The 23,433-nt window shown below is 36.5% G+C and overlaps 1 protein-coding gene across 2 annotated transcripts in view; it reads right to left on the bottom strand.

Moving 5' to 3' along the window:
- Window positions 1–23,433, bottom strand: part of PRKD1 (protein kinase D1) — a 142,263-nt gene that overhangs the window by 48,977 nt on the left and 69,853 nt on the right. For both annotated transcript variants that reach the window (XM_021716227.1, XM_021716226.1), the window contains 8 exons: window positions 11,866–12,076; window positions 11,652–11,729; window positions 9,724–9,928; window positions 7,837–7,960; window positions 5,689–5,766; window positions 4,190–4,469; window positions 3,046–3,098; window positions 898–970 (listed from right to left, as the gene is read on the bottom strand). In XM_021716227.1, coding sequence (XP_021571902.1) covers window positions 898–970; window positions 3,046–3,098; window positions 4,190–4,469; window positions 5,689–5,766; window positions 7,837–7,960; window positions 9,724–9,928; window positions 11,652–11,729; window positions 11,866–12,076 — 1,102 coding nt within the window. The remainder of the gene's footprint in view (window positions 1–897; window positions 971–3,045; window positions 3,099–4,189; window positions 4,470–5,688; window positions 5,767–7,836; window positions 7,961–9,723; window positions 9,929–11,651; window positions 11,730–11,865; window positions 12,077–23,433) is intronic.

Raw genomic sequence — 23,433 nt, 5'->3', positions numbered from 1 at the left:
CCCCTTCCGCCTCAGCCTTCCGAGTAGCCAAAATTACAGGCATGCGCTACCACGCCCGGCTGATTTTTTGATTTATTGTAGAGATGAGGTCTTGCTGCCCAGGTGGGTCTCGAACCCGCGGGCTCAGGCAATCCATTCACCTCAGCCTCCCAAAGGCGCGGGATTACAGGCTGAGCCACCAAGCCCGGCAAAAAATCCAGTCTTAATGATAGAGATACATTTTAAAGACATTGGAAAGTTAAAGGAAGTTTTTTGTCTAAGTAACATGAAGGGACTTCTATAGAGTTCTGATCCAATATGCCTAAAGGAAATAGAATTAGTTTGTTTACAAATTACAACTTCCTTGTTTTCTCACTATTTTGTCTAAATAAACCACACTGTTTCAGTACTGTGTATAGAGCTTGTTTATACTTAAGCAAAACAAATGCTTTAGGCGTGAGACCTTTGTCTTTCAAAACATATCAATTTTCCAAGTTGTGGCTCTCTCAAGATAAATTTTTAAAAAGGTAAAACACAGATACATACATACGTCTGGTCTTTTATGTTTTGTTTTGTTTTTCCTGAGAATATTACTTTTGCAAACAAAAATAGCCGCCCAGACTGGAGTGCAGCGGCACGCTCACGGCCACCACAACCTCAGCCTGTTGGGCTCAGACGATCTTTCTGCCTCAGCCTTCCAAGAAGCTGGAACCACAGGCCTGCACCACCATGCCCAGCTCACTTTTTGATTTACTGTGGAGACAAGATTTTGCCAAGTTGGCCAGGCTGATCTCGACCCCCTGGGCTCAGGCAGTTCTCTCACCTCTGCCTCCGAAAGTGATGGGTTTAGAGGTGTGAGCCATTGCACCTGGTCGTTAAACTTTTAAATTAAGAAAAAGACTTAGTGAACTAACTTACCTCCATAAACAATTCCAAACTGCCCAGAGCCCAATACTTCATCAGGAAAAATCTGATACACTGTGCTAATGTCCTAAGGGTGCAAATCCAAGGAAAAAGAAACAAAAGGTAGAACAAAGCATTAGTCCTAATAAATGATACAATTGTATAAATATATTATAAATAGTATTAAGTGTTTTACAAATAAATAATTAATTGCAAATGCTAGATGAAATCTGCAACATGACAATAATATTTAAAACATACTCCCTAATTAACGTAATATTGTAATGTTTTGAAAACTGCTCTGATCTTAAGTGGCAGAGGTTTTCGAATGTGCTAGCACATACGTTTCATAGAGAAAAATAAGACTTCAAACCACACAATGTCATTTGCTATAAGTATTCAAAAAGAAATTTCCTTCTTGCAATGGCTGTTTAGAAATTTCACTAAATAATCATACTTCCCAATCACTTGTCTGTGTGAGTCCTGATTCCAACCACTTCTCCCTGTAAGGCTAGAATCGAGAGGCTGCTCTCTTACTAGTCACCCACATACAGATGACAGGAAACCAAAGGGAGGGGAGCTGAATCACTGTGAGTGAGCCAGGGACACTACAGAATGACAGCCCATTATGAAATTTTCATCCATGAAGTAGCTAAATTCTTCCATTTCTATCACTTCTGGGGGAAGCAAGTTCCAAGAGTATAATCTTTTCTCTTTGAAATAATAATTGCTGAATAAAAGCAGGGTTTTATTCTTTGCATTATAGTCTATGATCCAACAAGTATGCTCATGAAAACAAGAGTAACACTTTTTTCTTTATATATTCCGATTAAACCCTATCATATTTTCTGTCTGTCCTCCACTCTCACACTCTGACTTAATTTTTAAAAAATTCTTTTACATCAAAGCCTACCTTCTGTCCCATATACCCATTTCCTTTGTCCTTGCCTCTAAAAAACAACCACAGATTTTCTTGTGATCCCTTAAAAGTATCCACAGAATGAGTTCAAGGCTATCTGGAGACAAGAGAATGTAGTAATACTTCATTCTGGGTCTAAGCTACTCCATCTGATAAGAAGTGTTCTTTAGGTTTTCTCTGCCCACTCACTGGCTGACCCAGAATTTTCAGTGCACAACAGTGGCTGAACAGGGTGGAACAACCCCACAGCTATTAGGAATTTCCTGAGACTTACAGAGTAACTTGTATTTCCCAAAGTCTTCTCTGGCTAAACAAGAGCTTCAGAAACCTGCAGGTCTTTAGCAATCTATTTCATGATTGACAGCACAAGAATGGATCTAACCTTCACTATGAAGTTTCCCTAATTTTCTAATTCATCTTTGGCTTTTCTGTTTACTTTATGCCACTCCAGAACAGGTTGTAAGGATATAGTAGTGATGAATAGAGTTTCATAAAGTTTATTTTTTTACAATTTTTTTAAGTGTGAGTAAGGCTATAAACTGCTTTCTTTTGGTCATAAGTAAGCCAAGCAAAAGACAGTAAAAGGTCTGAGGATGAGGTGGGAGAGGCCTTATTAACTTTTGGCCACTTGCCATGGGGACAAAGTATTTTAAAGCAAACATATGACAGAATATAAAATATTTTATAATGTCTGATCTATACGTGTCAAAAATTGAGCTGAAGGGATGAAGTTACATGGCGCAGGTATCTGGGATGCTAGAACATTGACCCATAAAATCTGATTTATGGAGCTTTCCTGAGGTCCCCTCGATACATACAAATGACTATAACAGCACTTGCATCTCCTTGTCATATGCCAGCACTCCTAGGGAGCAACCAAGGAATGAGAACGGAAGTCAAGAAATTTATTTGATTTTGTGTATTTATTTTATTGTGCAATATCAACCATTAAAATTCCAATACCAAGAAGGGCAAACGTGAAAAATCCAGCATTACATTTTAATTTCCTATCTGCGATGAATAGGTATTTAGCTCTACATTACAGAATAGATTATAGAAAAATCACTAACAAAATCTATGTAATGTAATGCTTCTAAAATTTTATGGAAAAAATATCCAAGGATCCCATTTTATTTTCTAGAAAATATTAAAACATTAGAATGTTAGCTAAATGTCTATTTTGTGATGTTCTTATTTTCCAACAATCACATTACCACATTTTCTGTTAGTAGGTTCATACTTACCACATTTTCTTGAATCTGGCTATTTGATACCGAAATACTCACAGAAATATCTCCTGAAAACGTATGTGAAAAAACATACACATAAGAAATCAGCAAGAGAGGTAATAGCAAAACAAAAAAAGTATGCTTACAAATCATCCTGCAGAAATAGTTTTAAATGAACCCCAGCAATTTGATTTTTCTAGGAAAATGTCTACTAGAATATTTCTTTCCTTTTAAAATTACAGATTCACTCAGTACTTGGTTTTGGAAAATAATATTTTGTTAGTTTAGAGTTTGGAGTCAAAAGGACTTGTATTCAAATACTGACTTTTCTACTTCACACTCTAGCATAAGCTTAGACAACTTAATCTCTCTAGAGAAACACTGATTTTCTCACCTGTAAAATAGGCAAACTATTAACATCTACCTGCTGGGGTTGTTTAGGCATTGAAATAGAGATCTCATGTAAAATGCTTAAATAAGTATGCATATTCTATTAATATATATTCATATATAATTCTATTATAGGAATAAATTTAAAAGATAGTGAAAGATCAATGGATAAGACACTATAATGTAAAAACAGGTTAATTTAATAAAAGTTAAACTCACATTTTTCATACAGCTATTCCTCTAAAATTTATTTTGTAAAATTCATCCTCAATACTTGATCCTGATCACATTTTGGAAACTCTGTCTCATCCTACTAATAAACAGAGATTTCCTCGCAGGATAAAATTATCAAGAATTACCATGTACTCTACACATCAAATACCCTGCACCAGGTTAAGTGGTTTTGAAGAAACACATCCATTCAGATTTGCAAATAGCAAGACTCTGGCATTCCATGCCAAGATCAAGCTGTCTAGATTACTTCTCCTTTTACAACGAATAGTTCTAGGGGTCTGTAATTGCCTAATATACAGAGTTTACAAATGTTAATATAAAATAAACATAATAAATAGGATGATGTAACAAATGAAAAATGTTAAAATATGCAGCAGTTTTTATGTAGAGGCCCTCTGTTCTCCAATAACCTAAATCATCCCCAAGCAGTCTTTCTTTCTTCATTCTGTTTTTGGGAAGGCAGGGCAGATGTTTACTGAGCCAGGGGTAGGCAGATGAGTAAGCTTCATGCTAGTGAGCAGCCTGGCAGACTTACTGTGCAAGTTGGTTCCTGAACCCATGGATGAACCCTTAGGAATGACGGGCATGAGAGCATGCTGGATGGCCATCTCCCACATCCTTGCCACATCGGCGCCAACGCCACTGGTGAGGACACTGTTATTTGGTGGTGGGCTGGAAGGATGGACCACATTTTCTCCCACATAATACACTATGTTTGCTGTAGTGATTTCGAAACAATGAGGATTGGCCCCATTGGGAATTAAAGCTGATGCTTTTGCTGGTTCCAGAGATAAAATTTCTGATAAAGGAATCTCCTGGGAAAGAAAGAGTGTGTGAAATATAGTTTACCAAAAGTATGCAAACTTTCAAATAAAATCCATGTCAGAAACATGTGCAAAACAATATCACAAACAAGCGTCATTTATATAACACAGTTTCAAACTATAAAATGCAGAATATTACTAAACAAAATTAAAAATAATTTTACTATGGGAAGCCTCATCATTTCCTTCTTTAGAAGATGCAAGTGACTTTTTTTATTTTGTTCATGTGGCTGATTTTGAATCTTCATCAAGATCCATCAAGATCCAAGATTTAGAATATAAAGGATAACTGTTATAACAGGAAGAATCACAACAGTTTAAAATGCATTTAGGTATACATGGCTATTTTAAAATTTTGATTATGCTTTAAGGCACCTAAATAAATAATATAAGTTGATTCAATACACGTTAATGCAATAATAAAACCAAATGAAGTTTAAGTGAAAAAATACAGAGATTGGTTTTAAAATATAGTTTTTAAGATAATTTTGATATTAAAAAACTAATCACTACATTGTCTGCCATACACTATGGAGTGATTAAGATATAATAACTTTAAAAATAAAATTTTAATTTTAAAATGAGTGAGGTTCATCTGTCTGGACAGCCATGTAATGTGGCCATGGAGAATTGGATCAATTATGCCTCAGTCTTCATTCATTTTGAAGGACAAGTATTTACTGTTTTCACTATGAACTTTTTTGGAGTGATGTTTTTTTGGGTGATATGTTATGCCACATCCGTATTATTTACTGTAAAGAGACAGAATGAAAGGTGTTGCCAACTTTTTCTCTAAAGGAAAGTGTTCTTTGTGAATATTGGCAAGCATGGAGAAATGAGACTGTTTCTTAACCCCCAGCGGTAAACTGGATGTAGTGCAATTCAGGAATTTACTTTTAGCTGATCTAATGTGATCACTAATTTTTTTAGTTAAATTGCACATCTCTGCTAAAATATTCAATTATTCTTCCTCTCTCTCCCACTCCCCACCATTCTATAGTGCCAGAAGCACTCCCCAGGGAAATGTGAAGTTCCCAGATGAATCAAAAGGTAACAACCTGACGCTCAATAAATTTGTAAGAAGAAAAAATATTTATTGAAGGAAGCACACGAATCGTCATGTCTGTATTTTGTATTTCTGATACTCCACATTCCCATAAGAGAGCAAAAGGAAGCATGAGACTACAACCAAAGAACGAACCACCCTTACCTTGTAGTACCTGCTTCCTGTGTCATTTTGAAAGAGGGTAATACACTTGCTATCCAATCTCCAGTAGTGCCGTTTCCGCTGAAACAAAAGCTAGATTCAGGGTCTTTTTTAAAAAAATACTTAAAATACCCAAGATTGATACAAATAAATGCATTTTCCCAGTGGAGAAATAGGATTTGATAGTGGAACGTGCATGGACTTTGGAACAAGAAGGCGCACACTCAGTTTCAGACTCTAGAAGTTGACTAGCAAATCTATGCGAGAGGTTTCTGCGTTAACATCAGAGAGTAATAAGGAAGATGTTGTATTAGCACCCGATAAGGTGCCTGACGGTATGTACATAATAACTAGAAAGCACAATTTTTTTTTTGAGTCAGAGTCTTACTTTGTTGTCCAGGTTGGAGTGCAGTGGTACGCTCATGGTTATCGCAGCCTTGACCTGATGGGCTCAGACAATCCTTCTGTCTCAGCCTTTCAAGTAACTGGAACTACAGTCACGCGCTACCACGCCTAGCTTATTTTTTGATTTATTGTAGAGACGAGGTCTCGCCAAGTTTCCCAGGCTAGTCTTGAACCCGTGGGCTCAGGCAATCCTCTCACCTTGGCCTCCCAAAGTGCTGGGATTACAGATGTGAGCCACTGTGCCTGGTCTGAAAGTACCATTTTTAAAAGTATTTGACTGCTTGAAGAGCTTGTAGTCTGTAATAAAACAAGGCTAGGAGATACAATGTTTATACATGCTTATTATTTTAAGACATAGAAATATGCTGATCCAGCCAGGTATTCTGGTTTCCATTAGAGATGGAAGAATTCTAAATGTTACTACAGAACAAAAGACTATTTTGACTAGGCTCAGTGATTCAGCCTGTAATCCCAGCACTTTGGGAGGCCGAGACGAATAGATTGTTGGAGCCCACGGATTCGAGACCAGCCCGGACAACTTGGCAAGACCTCATCTCTACAATAAATAAAAAAAGAGTTAGCCAGCCATGGTAGCACGTGCCTGTAGTTCCGGCCACTTGGAAGGCTGAGGCGGAAGGATCACTGGAGCCCAGCAGGCTGACGCCGGGGTGGTCATGAGTGTGCCACTGCACTCCAGCCTGGGCAAAAGAAACTCCAACTCAAAAACAAAACAAAACAAAAGCAAAGAATATTTTGTTGGGACTCCATGGCACCAATGAACATCAGAGTCATGTATCAAATAACTAACACTACCTTCTCTTTGGGTCACTACTGGTTTAACTACTACAATTTGGTGATCGGATCCTTCTTTGCTATAGGTATAACTTTCATGATTTTAGGGTCTGTATGTGTGTACTTTGATCTTATAAAGCTCTATTATTCTTGGTTTCTTTTAGAACCAATCTCAGACCAGTCAAATATAATAAATATACTTTAAATATTTTACACCATGTCTAGGAAGAACTAGATAGTATTGAGTCCTATAGTAAGTCATGTAAGACCTCTCTCTCCAGCAGAGATGACAGATAAATCAATTAGGTTATCGATGTGTCTTTAAATAAATAATAGGGATCCTAAAGATATGAAGAGACAAGAAAAGCATTACTAGTAACTGGTAGTAGCCTATTACCAATTGTCAATTGGTTTAACTTTGAAACATGAATCAAGTTTTTCTCTCTTACATACATGCACAACCCTACTCATCAAGTAGTAGAAAAATCTGGAGATGTGAACAGACTCAAAGTATAGGGTTACTACATTCCTGAAAGGGATAGTTCTTCCATGAACACTTGGTTAAAGATTTAAGATGTATACAACAGGTATCACTGTTTATTCTCTCCCTAAAATTCAGTGTTTCTTTTAAAATTCAAAATCACAGGGAAGCAGTCTGAAAGCACATACTGTGGCTTTCATGACATGTAGACATTCAAGTTGTTTGGCAGTTACCTCATATCATCAAGGTAAGTGATTTTGTCTGCCTGAAATTGCTTTCTACATTTTTTTTCCCCCTAACTCTGTTGCTTGCTCAACTACATCTGATCCAGGGCCTGTAATGTGCTCCACCTGACCGACGACAGGCCTTCGCTGAGGTTTACTCCCAGTCACTCGGCCATCCCACAGTCCTCACAGGGCATTAGCAGCTCCTCGAAAGCCAGCAAGGCAAGAGGACACTGCTGCATATCTTACCAGTGTGTCCTTGCTGGTGTAGTGGACCATCCATCCTTCTTTCATTACGGTGCTGCTTTTCCTCTTTGTGTGTTTGACGGACTGCACTACTCTCATGAGTGGGATATTGTTGCTTGTTGATGGACTTGAAAAGTCAAAATATTTTAGGAAAGAAATGGTTTGGGTACAGATATCTTCATGCATAAAACTTTATTTCCAGCTAATGAAAAGTAAAAGTTAAAAAAAAAATCACATCCCATGTATTGTCAGAGCACCATGGTTCAGAAAGTGGGTTACTCTGAAGAGTCAGAGGCACTTTATTTGTGCACTTTAAAAACTCCCAAGGTTGGATAAGAAGGTTCTCGGTTTTCAGGTTGAACCATATGATGTTCAGATTTCAGATAAACATCAGGTAGATTACTTCCCAGTGTACTGAAGCCACAATATTCAGAATCACATATGAAAGCTTATTTTCTTATTTATTATATAGCTTAGGCATAATACCAGTAACTTACAGATTATATTATTCACATGAATTTTAGTATCTCTGCATAATTTCATTAAAAATTATGCCCTTTTCTTCCTTTTTCCATCCCTTCTCGCCTCCTCACCACGTGCATTTATGCAAGCATTCCCCAACTTCACATGTAAGCCCTTTGCTACAGAAGAAACATACATCTTTTAAAAACAGCTGGGTCATCAGACTAATATTTCCAGTGTTTTTAAAATATTTATTATGCCATCAAATGGAAAAAAATCATTTTGTTGCTCTACTCTCATGAACAATTTGTCAATAAATATGACACTTAAAAAGCAGACATAAAGGTTTCAATGTGCTTTATAATATAAATTAGAGATTGGGAAAGATTTTCTGTAAATGGAGCAGATAATAAATACTTTAAGCGTTGCAGAATACCTAACTCTACCATTGTAGTACAAAAGCAGCCAGGGACAATACAAATGAGCATCGGTAAATTTCAATAAAACTTTACTATAAAACAGGCAGTGGTCCGATTTAACCTGGTGGTCACACCATGCCAACTTCTGATATAAAAGATAGAGATCCTTTAATAATCAAAAAGTGTGGATAACTAGAAAAAAGATATACAGTTACACACACTTCCAAAATAAAATCATGAGCAGTGAAGTGCAGACTGTGATATTTGTAATAGAAACCAGCTATAAAATAGATAGTGTCTGCTGAGTTTGATCCTGATGTTTGTATTTCCACACAATGAGTTTTGAATTAATATTAAGTTAGTAGCAAACTTGTAGATGGCAAGCCTAAGTACCCTTCACATGCAAAAGAAAATGGGTCAATGAATGGAGCTAGGCTAGGAAAGGATGGGCGCAAACTATACTTCTCCCAGGGAATCAGACCGCCCAATTCCAAAGGCTCCCATCTACAGAACATGGCTCATTCATCAAAGCTGGACTGGATAAAAAATGTGGTACATATACACAATGGAATATTATGTAGCCATAAAGAAGGACAAATATATGGACTACGCAGCCACTTGGATGGATTTAGTCAATCAAACTCAGCGATCTAGCACAGAAATAAAGAACAGAGTACCATATGTTCTCATTCCAAGCTGACCTTGAACAATTATAATACTATAAGAAAAGGATTGGCAGTAGTGGGAAACTATCGGGGGGGGGAGTGGGAGTGGCAGTTAAGGGAAACTGCTAGGGGAGGGAGGGGCATACCTCATCAACAAGGATACCTGCATAATCAACGTTTGTATACCTAACACTGAATTGTACCCCACATCTTTATAATTTAAAAAAAGAAATTAAATAACACATTTCAGATTTCTTTTATAATAGAGTAAAATATCAAAAAGCTTTAAAGAGTAAATATTTGGGACTGCGCTGCTTGACTGAGGCTACAAGTGCTGCTCTCACCTGATAGTTCTGCTGGAGTCCTCGTGGTCTGGGTCTGCATCCTGCATTTCCCCACTGTCATTCTGACACTCTGCCATCGCCATCTCTGCATCTTGGACCATTGCCTCTTCCATATCATCCATGAGTTCGCTGTTCCTTTCACTGTCATTGTCATCACTCCCTTCTTCCATGACCACATCAGACTCTGCCCCAGGGCTGAGCAAATCTAGAAAATTGTTATGACCCATGAAGATAGGCCTGGAATCCTAGAGGTAGGGCTTAAGAGAATCTTAGGTGATCCTGAATCAAATCAATTGGAAGTCCTAAAAAAAAAGTAGTCCCGTGAAGAATTTATCTTTTCTTTCATTTTCCTTTTTTAAATTTCAGTTCATAAGTATCTGAATTTATGAGAGAATGAATATGTACTTTTATAGGCAGATGCTTGTCTTCTGGGTCCCTAAACTTAGAAACATAAAAAGTAATGCAAAGCCTTGGAAGGATGCCAAGGTTAGGATAGAAGCAAAGTGCTAGGACACAAAGTGACACTAGGGGCAAGTTACCAGAAAACTGACCGTATTTTAGTAACACGATCCTGGTGGGGAAAAAGACATACAAAAGGGAATGAAGGACACTTTCACATGAAAGAAGATTCAGGTCACTGATTCTTACTATTGCAATCACTTTTAAAATCATGGATTCCAACATTTTGAATTGGTCATGTAGTTACAGCTCTTATATACTTACAATATAAGTAAGTATAATAAGTATAATAAGTATATAAGTATATAAGTATATAAGTATAATAAGTATATAAGTATATAAGTAAGTATAATAGTTTAATATTGAACCCTGTTATGCAGTTGATAGTAATGCAAAAAAAATATAATTACCTACTAACACAAAACACTCATTTTTAAATTAGAAAATAGATTGATCAAAGACCCTAGCCTGCCAAGCTTGGAAAATTCACATTTTACCAGATTTTTTTGAAAATACACTTCCAAAGTAATCAACAACATCAAAAACTGCTCTGTTTCCCCTTAGTTATAGTTATCAAGTATACACTGACATTCCCTGGCCTTGAACAAAGTCAATACCACATGCTACAGAAAGTGGGAAGGTGGCCAAGCTTTCAATTTTGGCAGCTAACTCATGAATTTCCAAGGCAGAAACCAATGTGAGAATGTTTTCCTGGAGAGCTTTCCCTGCTTGTTCTTCTAGGTGCAGTATATATTTCTTCTAGAGAAAAAAGTTCTAGAGCAAAGATAATAATTTGTTCTTCAGTATTTTCAGCAACAAAAATATTCAACTTGGTATTTCTCTTGTCTTTTCTTTCCAGAGGAATTGGAAAACTGATATCAGACTGAAGGTATAAAGCTGCCCACTATCCATGGAAAAAGTTATTCTGGGTTTCTAAGTTAAATGTTTTGATAGCAACCCATTAGAATATGACTTGGGAAGAAAATGTGAGCGATTCCCTTAAGATATAAAATTTTTCTCAGGGTCATCCAAAGTTAATTTACACAATATGTATGTTTTAAATTGGCTGACTTAAAGTTTCTTTTGTTATTAAAGATGTTTGGAACGGAAAGAACAAAGGAGAATAGACTGAGAGTGATACTTGTAGACATTCCAACAACTTACACATTTCTGCACAAACCAGTGTATAAAACAAGAAAGCTAGGAAATAAAGTATGAATATCCAAGTTTTCAGTACTACCTGTTCACCATGTAAAGATGAAGACAGCCTTTTGGCTTTATCAAATTCCATGCATGCTTTTCTCTAATAAAGTGGAACAAACTCACACTGTAATTTACTTTGGGATGAGTTTAAAATATCTGAACTGAAAATATGCCAAAAAAGTAAACAAAGCAAAACAAAACACGATATAATCTCTACACTCTCTAATAGGAAAGAAGCACTGCATGACTGCAGATCTTTTACCTACCTCCATTAATGGTCACTTCGCCGAGGCAGTTGTTTGGGACTTTTGATGCACAACGTTTATGACAGTTGAATCTGCAATCTAATCCGATGATTTTTAAAACAAAAACAAACAAACAAAACCAAGAAGTCATCAGAAGGAGAAATTGTATATCAAGAATTAGTCATTTCAGAAGGATGAGGATCAAAGTCTGGTTGGTGACAAAAGTCATCCTCACCTTTACACTGCAAGCCCTGCCTGAAAAGCCCCTTGAGAAGCTTCTTGCAATACTGGCACACTGTGGGCCGGGTGTAGGAGTGGATGACGAACGTGTGCGGTACTTTAACTTTAGACATCAAAATCTTGTCGAGCTGAATTGGTCGTCCAATGTATGACTGAGAATTTGACCTCTTCTCTCGACCAATAAACGACTCTGATGGTGACTTTTGCTACATGTTTAAAAAACAGTAAAAGACAAAAAGGTGTGAGAGAGTGCTTGATTTATACATTTATATGTTTAAAAATCTAATTTTATCATTGTATGTAATAGTTGGATCCTTTAGAATATGAGATAAATAATGCTATGTTTCTGTTAATTAAATTTTCTCTCATTTTTTTTTTTTTTTAATGAAAGCAGGATTTATTGAGAGGACACAAAAGCTCCCACAGTGGGAGGGGACCCTTATTTTTTATTTGAGTTACATTGTTTGTGTGGAAAAGAAGAGAATTGAAGGTCAGACTATTTGAGTCTGATTTCTAGGTCTTTCAAATACTTTTTTGCTCTTAAGATTAATTAGGTTTAGCACAGAAATATAATGTTGAGAGCAAATAAAAACTGTGCATATTACATTGTTGACATTTTCTAGAGTATTATGTGTGCATGGTTAGAAAATGCAAGCAGTTCATAAAGATAGAAGATGAAAATAAATGCCCTCATTTGTCTTACATAATACCTCATCTAAAAATGCCCATAGTTCCTTGGGATTATCTCAATTAAAAAATATAATTTCAAATTATTCCTCAACCATATAAAAAGTAAAAGATCAGAATTATGGTATCATTTTTATTATTGAAAAACAGGAATAATGGACTATATGAGGCACATAAATATTGATGTTTTGCTTATATCTCTGTGCACTCTTGTCTCTCATTTTGGAATTATTTAAACTGCCCACTGTATAGCTTTATAAAAATTAAGTTAGTTGAATCAACTGTGTTTTCATTGTTTTTGGATAATTTCATGGTAGCTCTCAATATCATGGAAATATACTTGGGAATCATCAAAATAAATGTATTTAGGAATCTTCAGAATAAAAGATAAATTAAATTACTTTTTAATAGCTGCCATAAATATATATGTCATTTATTAAGTTCCTACTCTATAATAATAATTGTGCTAGATGCCTTAAAAATAGGCATTGTTATCTGCAGTTGAGGCACCTAAGCTCATAAGTTTGACTACATTCCTTTGGATCAAATGCCAGTAAATAGTGGAGCCAAAACATGAATCTCTATTTGTTTGCCTCCAGATTCCTAGTATTATCACCCTGCTCATTTAATTTCTAATTTATGATGTTTATTGATAAAACAAAAAATCAGATTTACATACAATCCATTCCTTTCAATCCATATTTGCACCTAAAGGTAAATACAACTTATTACCAAATTACCAAAGAGGGAAACTTTGATTTGCTAGTGGCAGTAAAAAGAAACCGAGATGAGGTTCTTCATAGGATGTCTACAGTTACATTCACAATTGCAGTTCCATAAAGAAAATTATACAACATAATTATTCTGGAAAGGTTCAACTCTTACAGAGAAGTCCAGGGAACATAAAAAGATAGGTCAAAGGATTGCCAAATGAGAATTATGAATATATTGAATCATTTCAGCAGCAATTAACGATAATTAAATGCACAGGGTTAGAGGGTTAGGTCCTTGTTCTAGTGTCCTTTAGTAACAGTAGAAAATGGGTCAGTTTTAAGCATAGACTAGAATGAAAATAATATTTTTCCATAGTTGGAAAGTTTCAACACTCAGAATAAAAGATGGCCTGATGTCACACCTTCTTAGAATTAAATGTTCTCAGATTTGGAAAATCCTATGAAAAGTTATTTTCCTTAATTTAAGATACTTAATTCTAGCCTGTGCTAACAGAGCCATTTTTACACAGGACTATTGACTATACCATGGAGCAAATTCATTAGAAGGGCAAGGGAAACTGATACACTGAATGATTTCTTCTCATTCAACATGATTACATTCACACAAACACTGCTATAAAATATCCTAACCAGAATTACTCTTGAGAAGTTATTTCATTTTTTGGCTTCAAGGCAGGATTACATAAAATATTTTTAAATATTATAAGCTTAGAGAGAAAAAACATCAGCTGTTACACTGTGACCCAGAGACTCTACTACACACAGATTCAGGAAATAGGAAGATTTATACAGTCACATGTGTCCTTGGTACAGAATAACAACTCACAAACTACATAATTTATAGTGTCAGGAATTAAGACTTTAACAGCATTAGTAGAGTGCCCTCCTACCATTTGTGACATTTTAAAATTTAAAATCAGCTAGCAATCCAACCAGAAATACTTTGCTTATAATCCCAAGTATAATTAATTATTTTCAATATGGCATATATTTCTAAATGAAAAAGTGAAGCTTTAAAATTGTGAGACATGGTGCATGCATCATAACTTCTCATGTAGAAATTGATTTACTGCTGGAAAATTGTTTGGGTTATTTAAATTTACTAAAGAACAAAAACACCTTGGAAAAGAGAGTGGGGAAGCTTTCTGTGGTTCTGTTTGCAGTTTCAGTTTTATGATTTTGGGAGCATACACACATATTTGCATGTTCTTTCTCTATAATGAGGCAACTATAAAAAGGCAAGAAAAAAAAAACAAAAACAAGGAGGACTGGGTCACTATTGGTGATTTCCTAAGTACTTACAGGGTATTTATCCATTCTTCAGTCAAAATGTGAAACAAAGACTTTGTTGATATATAACAGATTGTAAAACAAACAAGTAAAAAACCAAGAGCCTACAGAATAATATCAATAAACTGTAATATATATTTATCATTGTTTACATGCGTGTTTAAGATCTGCTAGTTCTGTAATTCTGCAATCATCTTTTTAAAAATATTTCTAATGATGTGAACCCAAACCACAACCTAAAGATTTTCAGAATCAGTGACACATTTTTGTCATTAATAATTAATATTCAGCTATGATTTTAAGCCAAAAAATTAAAACTTCAAGTATTATATGAAGAAGTTTTATTTGAAGGCATGTATGACATAAAGCATAATTACAGTATTTTTGCTTAATGTATCAAGTTACAGTGTAGGCAAAAATTCAGAAATTAGTAATTTTAAAGGAAATAAACACTTTAAAAAATCTCAGAAGCCAGGAAGCCCCCTCCCTGCCTGGCTCACGACGGAAACAGAGATCAGCTTCTGGATGTGGGAAATGGTGAGAGTGGGAAATTAGGACTCAGCGCTTGCTACTGTCACAAACTGGGAGGGCCCATAGAACCTCATAGGACTCCATTCTCACATGGGAAACGGACTGGTGGATATGGCACAGCTGTATGTTACCAAAGCCCACATGGAGCTGGAAACCCATTTGAGCTCTGAACACCTATGGCCAAACCATGAGAACTCATACCCTTCAGGCAGTACTTGTGGCCAGATTCCAGGCCAGGAAAGAAGCCCCGCCCAGTCACCTTCACTTGCCCCCAAGAGCAGGTTCTGCTGCTGCAGGCAGCTCCAGTTTGGGACAAGCTGTAACAGAGATCCTGTTTCTAAAGGAATTTTTGAGTTCTGAGTGCAATTAGTCTCTAGCAAGAAAAGGGAAGTCAGGAGGAGCTCCAGGTAATGCCCCTCTCCCTCCACTAACACTTCTGGGCAACAGATGGCTCTGACATTCCTACAGTGCTGCCACAGTGGCCTGGGACACCACCCACCTTCCTAATCCCCACTGAGTGCTCACAGCTGAGGATCTGAACACAGACCAGTCGGTTCCAGCCCATAGGAAAAATGTTTACTGTGTAAAGAAACTTTGAGTTCTGAGTGTGGAACAGTCTAAGATAAGGGAAAAGTAGCCAGAGGATGTGGGGGCGACGTCTATCACCTTGGCAATCCCTCTCCTCCTGTGTAAGCTCCTTGTATAACAGAAAAGGTTCAGCTACCCCGCAGCATGGCCACAGTGGCCAGGGGACCCGTTTCCCACTGGGGTAACCAATCATGCCTGCGTGGGGCCAGCTGGAGAGTGGCTCATTCTCATCTAGCCCTTCCCAGCCAGCTTTACCCTCCCACTGCTGTCAAAATCCCAGAGACTCGGGATTTTTGGGAGTTCCCATAACCCCACCTATCACCTATGACATCTGCACACTTCTCTAGGGAAACAGGGCAAGCAAAAAAGCCCACAGCCACAATCACAGTTGGCTGTTTCCTCCAAGCATCACCTCCTGACTGGAGGCCAACTGGCACAGTCCATTACCACATCAGAGACAATACAGCCCTTGAGAAGGAGAGAAGAACAAATCCCATAGTCACCATACATCTCATAGTCCAGACCACAGACTGAGGCAGCAGAGAGCTTCTCCAGAGGGTCCTCCAGAAATACTGGTAACCAACTTCCTTTGGAATTCAACCCTTGTGCCTCCACATCACAGGATACTTTTCAGGTACCCTCCAGCACCAGCCAAATGATGGCAGCCTCTTAGGGCAACTAGACCCAGAAGAGCAAGGGCCCAAGTGGGCAGGACCTCATGGAATACCACCTTAAAGGGAAAGAGAAGTGCAACACAACAGTGAGCACCCAGTAACAAAAATATGTAATACAAATAAAAATAAGAAATAAATCCCACAAAAGCCACTCCAAAAGTAGCAACCTCCTCTACTTAAAAAAACCAACAAAACCAAAAAAATAAAAAGAGACGATTCTGTCCTCACAGATGAGGAAGAACCAGTGAAAAAATACCAGCAATCCCCAAAGCCTTAATGAGTCATCACCCAAAAGGACCTCTTGATCCCAAGCAAAGGAACCCATACAGAATGACCTGTCCTGAGGCTATGGGTAGCAAAAACAGTGAAAGAAAGCCATGAGAAGATGGTAGCACAGATCACCTAGGCAACAAAAGCAGTGAAGGAAATAAAAGATGAACTGGTCAATAAAAGAAAGGCCCAATGTGAACTACTGGAAATGAAGAAGTCTTTCCCGGAATTTTAAAGCACAATGACAAGCCTGAGCAGTAGAACTGACTAGGTAGAGGAAAGAATCTCAGCATTCAAGAATCAAATATTTGAACGAACCTAGTCTGACAAAAATAGGGAGAAAATGCTCTAGAAGAATGAGCAAAGCCTATGAGAGGTTTGGGATTATGTAAAGAGACCAAATATTGATGACTGACATCCCTGAGAAAGAAGGGGAAACTGAGAACGCAATGGAACAAGCCTTTCAACAGCTATTCAAAAAAATTTCCCCCTCTTGCTAGAGAGGTGACTATAAAGATGCAAGGAACTCAGAGAACTCCTGCAAGTTATTATATGAGAAAACTATCCCCAAGACATATAATAACCTGTCTCCACAAGGTAAGCATGATAAAAAAAAATCCTAAAGGAAGCTAGAGAGAAGGTCAGACCACCTACTAGGGAAGACCCAAAAGAATTGCAGCAGACTTCTCAGCAGAAACTCTATAGGTCACAAGGGACTGGGGACCCAACTTTAACGTTCTTAAAGGAAAGCAATTCCAGTCAAGAATTTCCTATCCCACCAAGCTAAGCTTCAATAATGAGGAAGAATTAAAATCCTTCCAAGACATCCAACCCCTAAGAGAATATGCCATCTCCAGACCATACCTCAGGATATGCTTAAGAAAGTTATAAGCACAGAAACAAAAGAATGGTTCCATCCATCACAAAAGCACACACACAGAGTTAAAATACCATACAAACTTAAAATGCAAAGCAGCCCCTTAATAGCAATATAACAGGAATAAAATACAACATGTTAATAATTAGCTTAAACATGAAAGGACTGACTAAGTCATTCCAAAGGCATAGAGTAGTCAATTGGATAAAGAAACATGATCCAACCTTCTGTTGCCTTCAGGAAACCCATCTCACTGCAGAGGACATCCATAGGTGTGAGTTAAAAGACTGAAGAAAGATCTCCCAGGCAAATGCAAAACAGAAAAGACCAGGGGTAGCTATTCTTATATCAGACAAAACAGACTTTAAACCAATAAAACTTTAAAAAGGACACTAAAAGGCACTACATAATGATAAAAAGCCCAATCAACTAGCAATAAATACCCATCATGAAGACATATGCACCCAACATAGGAGCACACAGATTTAGAATTAAACTAAGAGAGGACACAGTACCCGTACAATTATAATCAGAGACTTTAATACTCAACAACCACAGAATGTTCCTTAACAGCACATGGAACATACTCCAAGACTGATCACATTTTTGCATAAATCAAGCATGAACAATTTTCAAAAGGTAATAATCATACTAAGTATCTTCGTAGACCACAGAGAAATAGAAATAAATATCACCAACAGAAACCCTCAAAACACACAAATACATGTAAATTAAACAACATGCTTCTAAATGACTTTTGGGTTAACACAGAAGTCAAGGCAGAAATAGAAAAGATTCCTGAAAACCAATGAAAACAAAGACACAACATACCAAAACCTCTGGGAAACAATGAAATCAATGTCGAGAAGAAAGTTTATAACACTGCATGCACATATCAAGAAAATAAAGAGATCTTAAGTAAATAGCCTAACATCACATCTAAGTGAGCTGGAAAGGCAAGAGCAATCCAATCTTAAATTCAGTAGAAAAATGGAAATTATTAAAATAAAGTCACAGTTGAATGAAACAGAGTATGAAAAACTCATAGAAAGAATCAATGAGACAAAAAGTTGGTTCTTTGAAAGGATAAATAAGATTGACAGACTCCTTGCCAGGTTAAGGGGGCGGGGAGACTGAATAAACACAATTAGAAATGAAAAGTCAACATCACAACTGACTCTGAAGAGATTCAAAAGATTATCAGAGATTACCACAAACATCTGCATGCAAATGAACTAGAAAATCTAGAGGAAATGGAAGAACTCCTGGCATCACATAACCTCCCAAAACTGAAACTCCAAAGGAAGAAACTGAAACCCTAAACAGACCAATAACAATCCATGAAATAGACTCAGTTATAAAAAAAACCTCCCTGCCATAAATGCCCTGGGCCAGATGGTTTCTCTGCTGAATTCTACAAGACACACAAGGAAGAGCTGATACCAATCCTACTGAAAATATTCTAGGCAATGGAGGAGGAAGAAATACTAATTAGTTCATTCTATAAAGCCGATATCATCCCGATACACTAAAATGGCAATGATCTAACAAGAAAACTACAGACCAATTTCCCTGATTAACACAGATGCAAAAATGCTCTAAAAAATTCTAGTAAATTGCATCCAACAGCATATTTTAAGGATCATCTCTCATGATCAAGTAGGTTTCATTGCTGGGAAGCAAGTCTGGTTTAACATACATAAATCAATAAATGCAATCGATTACATAAACAAGTATAAAACCAAGAACCACAGGATTAGCTCATTAGATGCAGAAAAAGTATTTGATTAAAATCCAATATCCCTTCTTGATTAAAAATCCTCAAATACCTAGGCATTGAGGGAACATTTCTCTAAATAATAAGAGCCATCTATGACAAACTTGCAGTCAACAGAGTACTTATTGGGCAGAAGCTGGAAGCATTCCTGCTAGTAACTAGAACAAGATAAGAATGGCCACTCACCTCTCCTAAAGTCTTAGGTAGAGCAATCAGGCAGAAGAAAGAAATTGGGGTATCCAAATAGGGAAAGAGGAAGTTGTTATTCCTTTTTGCAGATGATATGATTCTATACCTAGAAAACCCTAAAGAGTATATTAAAAAAACCTTCTCACACTGATAAATTACTGAAGTAAAATCTTGGGATACAAAATTAATGTGCAAGAAACAGCTTCATTTCTATACACCAACAAAAAGCAAGCTGAGAACCAAAAACACAAAAACAAACAATAAAACCACAATCCTATTCACAAAGCCACAAAAAATAAAATATTCCATCATCCACCTAACCAAAGAACTAAAAGATCATTACAATGAGAACTACAAAACATTGCTCAAAGAAATCAAAGATGACACAAACAAAAGAAAAAAAATCCAAGCTCATGAATTGGAAAAATCAATATTGTGAAGATGTCCATTCTACTCAAGGCAATCTAGCGATTCAAAGCAATTCCTATCAAATTGCCAGCATCACTTTTCACAGACCTAGAAAAGACAATATGGAAATTCATTTGCAGCCTGAATAGCTAAAGCAATACTCAGCAAAAGGAACAAACCTGGAGACAGCATGTTTCTAGATCTTAAACTTTACTGCAAGGCTACAGTCACCAAGACAGCTTGGTACTGGTACAGGAATAGACACATAGATAGCTTGGGATGTTTTTTCTTTTGTTTGTGTCATCCTTGATTTCTTTGAGCAATGTTTTGTAGCTCTCTTTGTGAAGGTTTTTCACTTCTTTGGTTAGGTGGATGATGGGATATTTTATTTTTTGTGGCTTTGTTAGTGAAACTGTATTTTTTGTTTGTTTTTGGTTTTGGTTCTCAGGAACAGGACAGAGAATCCAGAAATAAAACCATGAACCTTTAACCAACTCATCTTCAAAAAAGCCAATGAAAACACACATTGGGGTAAGGAAATCTTATTTAGCAAATTGTGCTGGTAAAACTGGCTAACCACATACGGAAGAATGAAACTGGACCCCTACCTATCACCATATACAAACATTAACTCAATATGGATAGATGACTTAAATGTAAAACCTCAAACTATAGAAAATTTAGGGAACACCTTTCTGGACATCGGCATAGGCAATAAATTCATGGCCAAGTCTTCAAAAGCAAATGCAACAAAAGCTAAGATTGACAGAAAGGAACTTGTCAAACTGAAAAGTTTTTGCACAACAAAAGAAACCATTAAGAAAGTAAAGAGACAACCCACAGAAGGGGAAAAAATATTTGCAAGCTATGTATTCGACAAAGGCCTAAAATCTAGAATCTATAAGGAACTCAAATAAGTTGACAGAAAAAAAAAGTGGGCAAAGGACAGGAACAGACTCTTTTCAAAGCAAGACATTCAAGCAGCCAACAAACATATGAAAAAATGTTCAGCCTCACTAATCATCAGAGAAATGCAAATCAAATCTACAATGAGATACCATATAACACCGGTAAGAATGGTTATAATTAAAAAGTTGAAAAACAACAGATGTTGGTATGGCTGCTTCTACACTGTTTGATGGAATGTCACACAGCCATAAAGAAAAACAAAACCATGCCCTTTGCAGCAACATGGGTACAATTGGAGACCATCATACTCAGTGAACTCTTACAGAAACAAAAAACTGAAAACCACATGTTCTCACTTATTAGCAGACACTGATCACTGGTCACATGAGCACAAAGGTGGGAACAACAGATGCTGAACACTGCTAAAGGAGAGAGGGAGTGAGAAGGGATAAGGGGCACAAAACATCACACTGGTTACAGGGTCTACTCTCAGGGGGTGAGAAGGCCTGCTAGAAGCTCAAACCTCAGCTGCAATTTATGTAGTAAATCCTCACATTTACCCCACAACTGTAAAAAAAAAAAGTACTTGACAAAAATAATAATTAAAAAAATGTCATTGCTCTTTGGACTTTAAGATAACTCTAAGATAACTTCAACATGAAACTAGATAGTAATTCAAAGCATAATGCTGACAGAAATAACCCAACATTTCTGCATAAAATGCATTACTATACACAGTAAAGAGATTTTATTACACATTAAAATGTTGATTATATATAAACAACTCAAATTCTTCATTAATTTTTTGCTTACTTCTATATTGAATTATAATGTGTATAGTACTTTAGAATTTTAAATAAGATTTTCCTTTAAAGTTAACTCTAGTAATGAGAAAATTATTTCTTACCCATCAACCCTTATGAAGGTTTTACTGGGTTTATTAGGCTAACTAAATTGTATGTAAATCAATTGCCACTGTTACTTGCTGTTCTAGTTTGGCCCCATGTATTCAGTGAAGCTGGGTAATCTGCAGAGTGATTGTTTTATGGAAAGAGAAGGCAAGTTGAAATGCTTTGGAAAGAGAACCACTACATTTTGCTTTATCCAGCTTCCCTAATATGCCCAGAGAAAAAATTGACTCAAAACTTGAAAAGCATACTTAAAATTTCCTTTTCTGTATCTATGAGAAGCACATGTAGGAGAATGCACTTATAAAAAAAAATTATAGTTTTATATTAGCCACTAGTCCTGTGAATTGTCCTTTTCCTCATTAGAGGAGTTTGGATCAAATTATAGGTGTGGAACTTTTGTGAGAATTCATAGTTGTGAAATATGGTATGAAGACAGATGCATATAAATGTTACGATTTGGCAAATTATAGATGATGACAAACATAACAGTCTTTTTTCTGTTTTAGGTATAATAGATACCACATCATGGATGGGAGATAATATGATAATATGAGAACACAAAATGATGAAAGCTAAATTTTAAAGCCAGGAATAAAGATTAAAAATAATAAAGATTATAGAGATTAATTTTTTAAAAATCTTTAGTTTTGCAGAGAATCTGTCACATTCTTATACCAATAGCGTTTCATTTGAAATTACTGACAACATTAGACAGAGTTAGAACTCAAGCACTGAACACCTCCTCAGAAAGGTCATGTATCCTGCTTTTCTAGAGACCGAATTTGTTTTTTAACCTGGCATGCGAAATTAATGACTCAGCAAGTTTGGAACCTTCCCAGGAAAGGACTGCTTAGATTACATTATGGAAACTCCAACTGCCAGCATGTCTTTAAACATTTAACAGGGCTGAAACAATTTCCCAACAAGGTATATTCCACTTTGCAGTTCAAAATGAACTCTCCTCATTAGTTAAGCTTGAAAACAAAGAAGAAAAGTTGCCTTTACTTGTGGTTTCTTTATTGTCATTCATGTAAAAATCAAACATAAAATTTCCTGAGAGGCAAAAGTTTCACATTACAAAAAAAATATGGTTTAATGAAGACTTCTGCAGTATTAAAACATTCACGTTTATTAACTAAAGTTCACGTCTCAGCCCCATATTGTGTCGGGATTTTCAGAGTCATAAACTTCCTTTAAGTTAAAGGAAAATAGAAAAGTAGAGAATGCTTTAGCGTAAATGTGTTCATCTGTTTATAGGCCTGTCTGAATCATTAGATACTAAGCTCCCAAGGGAAGAACAGTGTCTTAATCATATTTGTTTTCTACTAAGGGAAATAAGTGTCTGGTACATGACAAACAGTAAGCATTGTTTAGCCTGAGCAAAATGTACATTTTAAAGAAGTAAATGCATGGGAACAGTGGATGACACACTGATGGAGATATTCAAAATACAGACTGTAATATAAATTTTTTTAAAATTTAATATTACATGAGCTGTAACACTGACATATTTGTTTGACAAGAATTCCATTTTAAGAGAGGACACCGGCTAAGGAATGTTTTCACACAGCCACACCTCTTTGTATTTGTCTGCCTGCCTCTCGCCTCTACTTGAACACCAAATCTGTCAGAACTCTTCTGCTCTGGAAAGAGTGGGATAGACTGTTAATATCAATGGGGCCCTCAGTGTCAGGGATGCAATAGACAATGGCAGAGAC

This window comes from Carlito syrichta, unplaced genomic scaffold (genome assembly GCF_000164805.1).
Source record: "Carlito syrichta isolate Samal-C Ts95f unplaced genomic scaffold, Tarsius_syrichta-2.0.1 Scaffold308421, whole genome shotgun sequence".
Lineage (NCBI taxonomy): Eukaryota > Metazoa > Chordata > Mammalia > Primates > Tarsiidae > Carlito > Carlito syrichta.
This window is presented reverse-complemented; position numbering and strand designations above follow the sequence as displayed.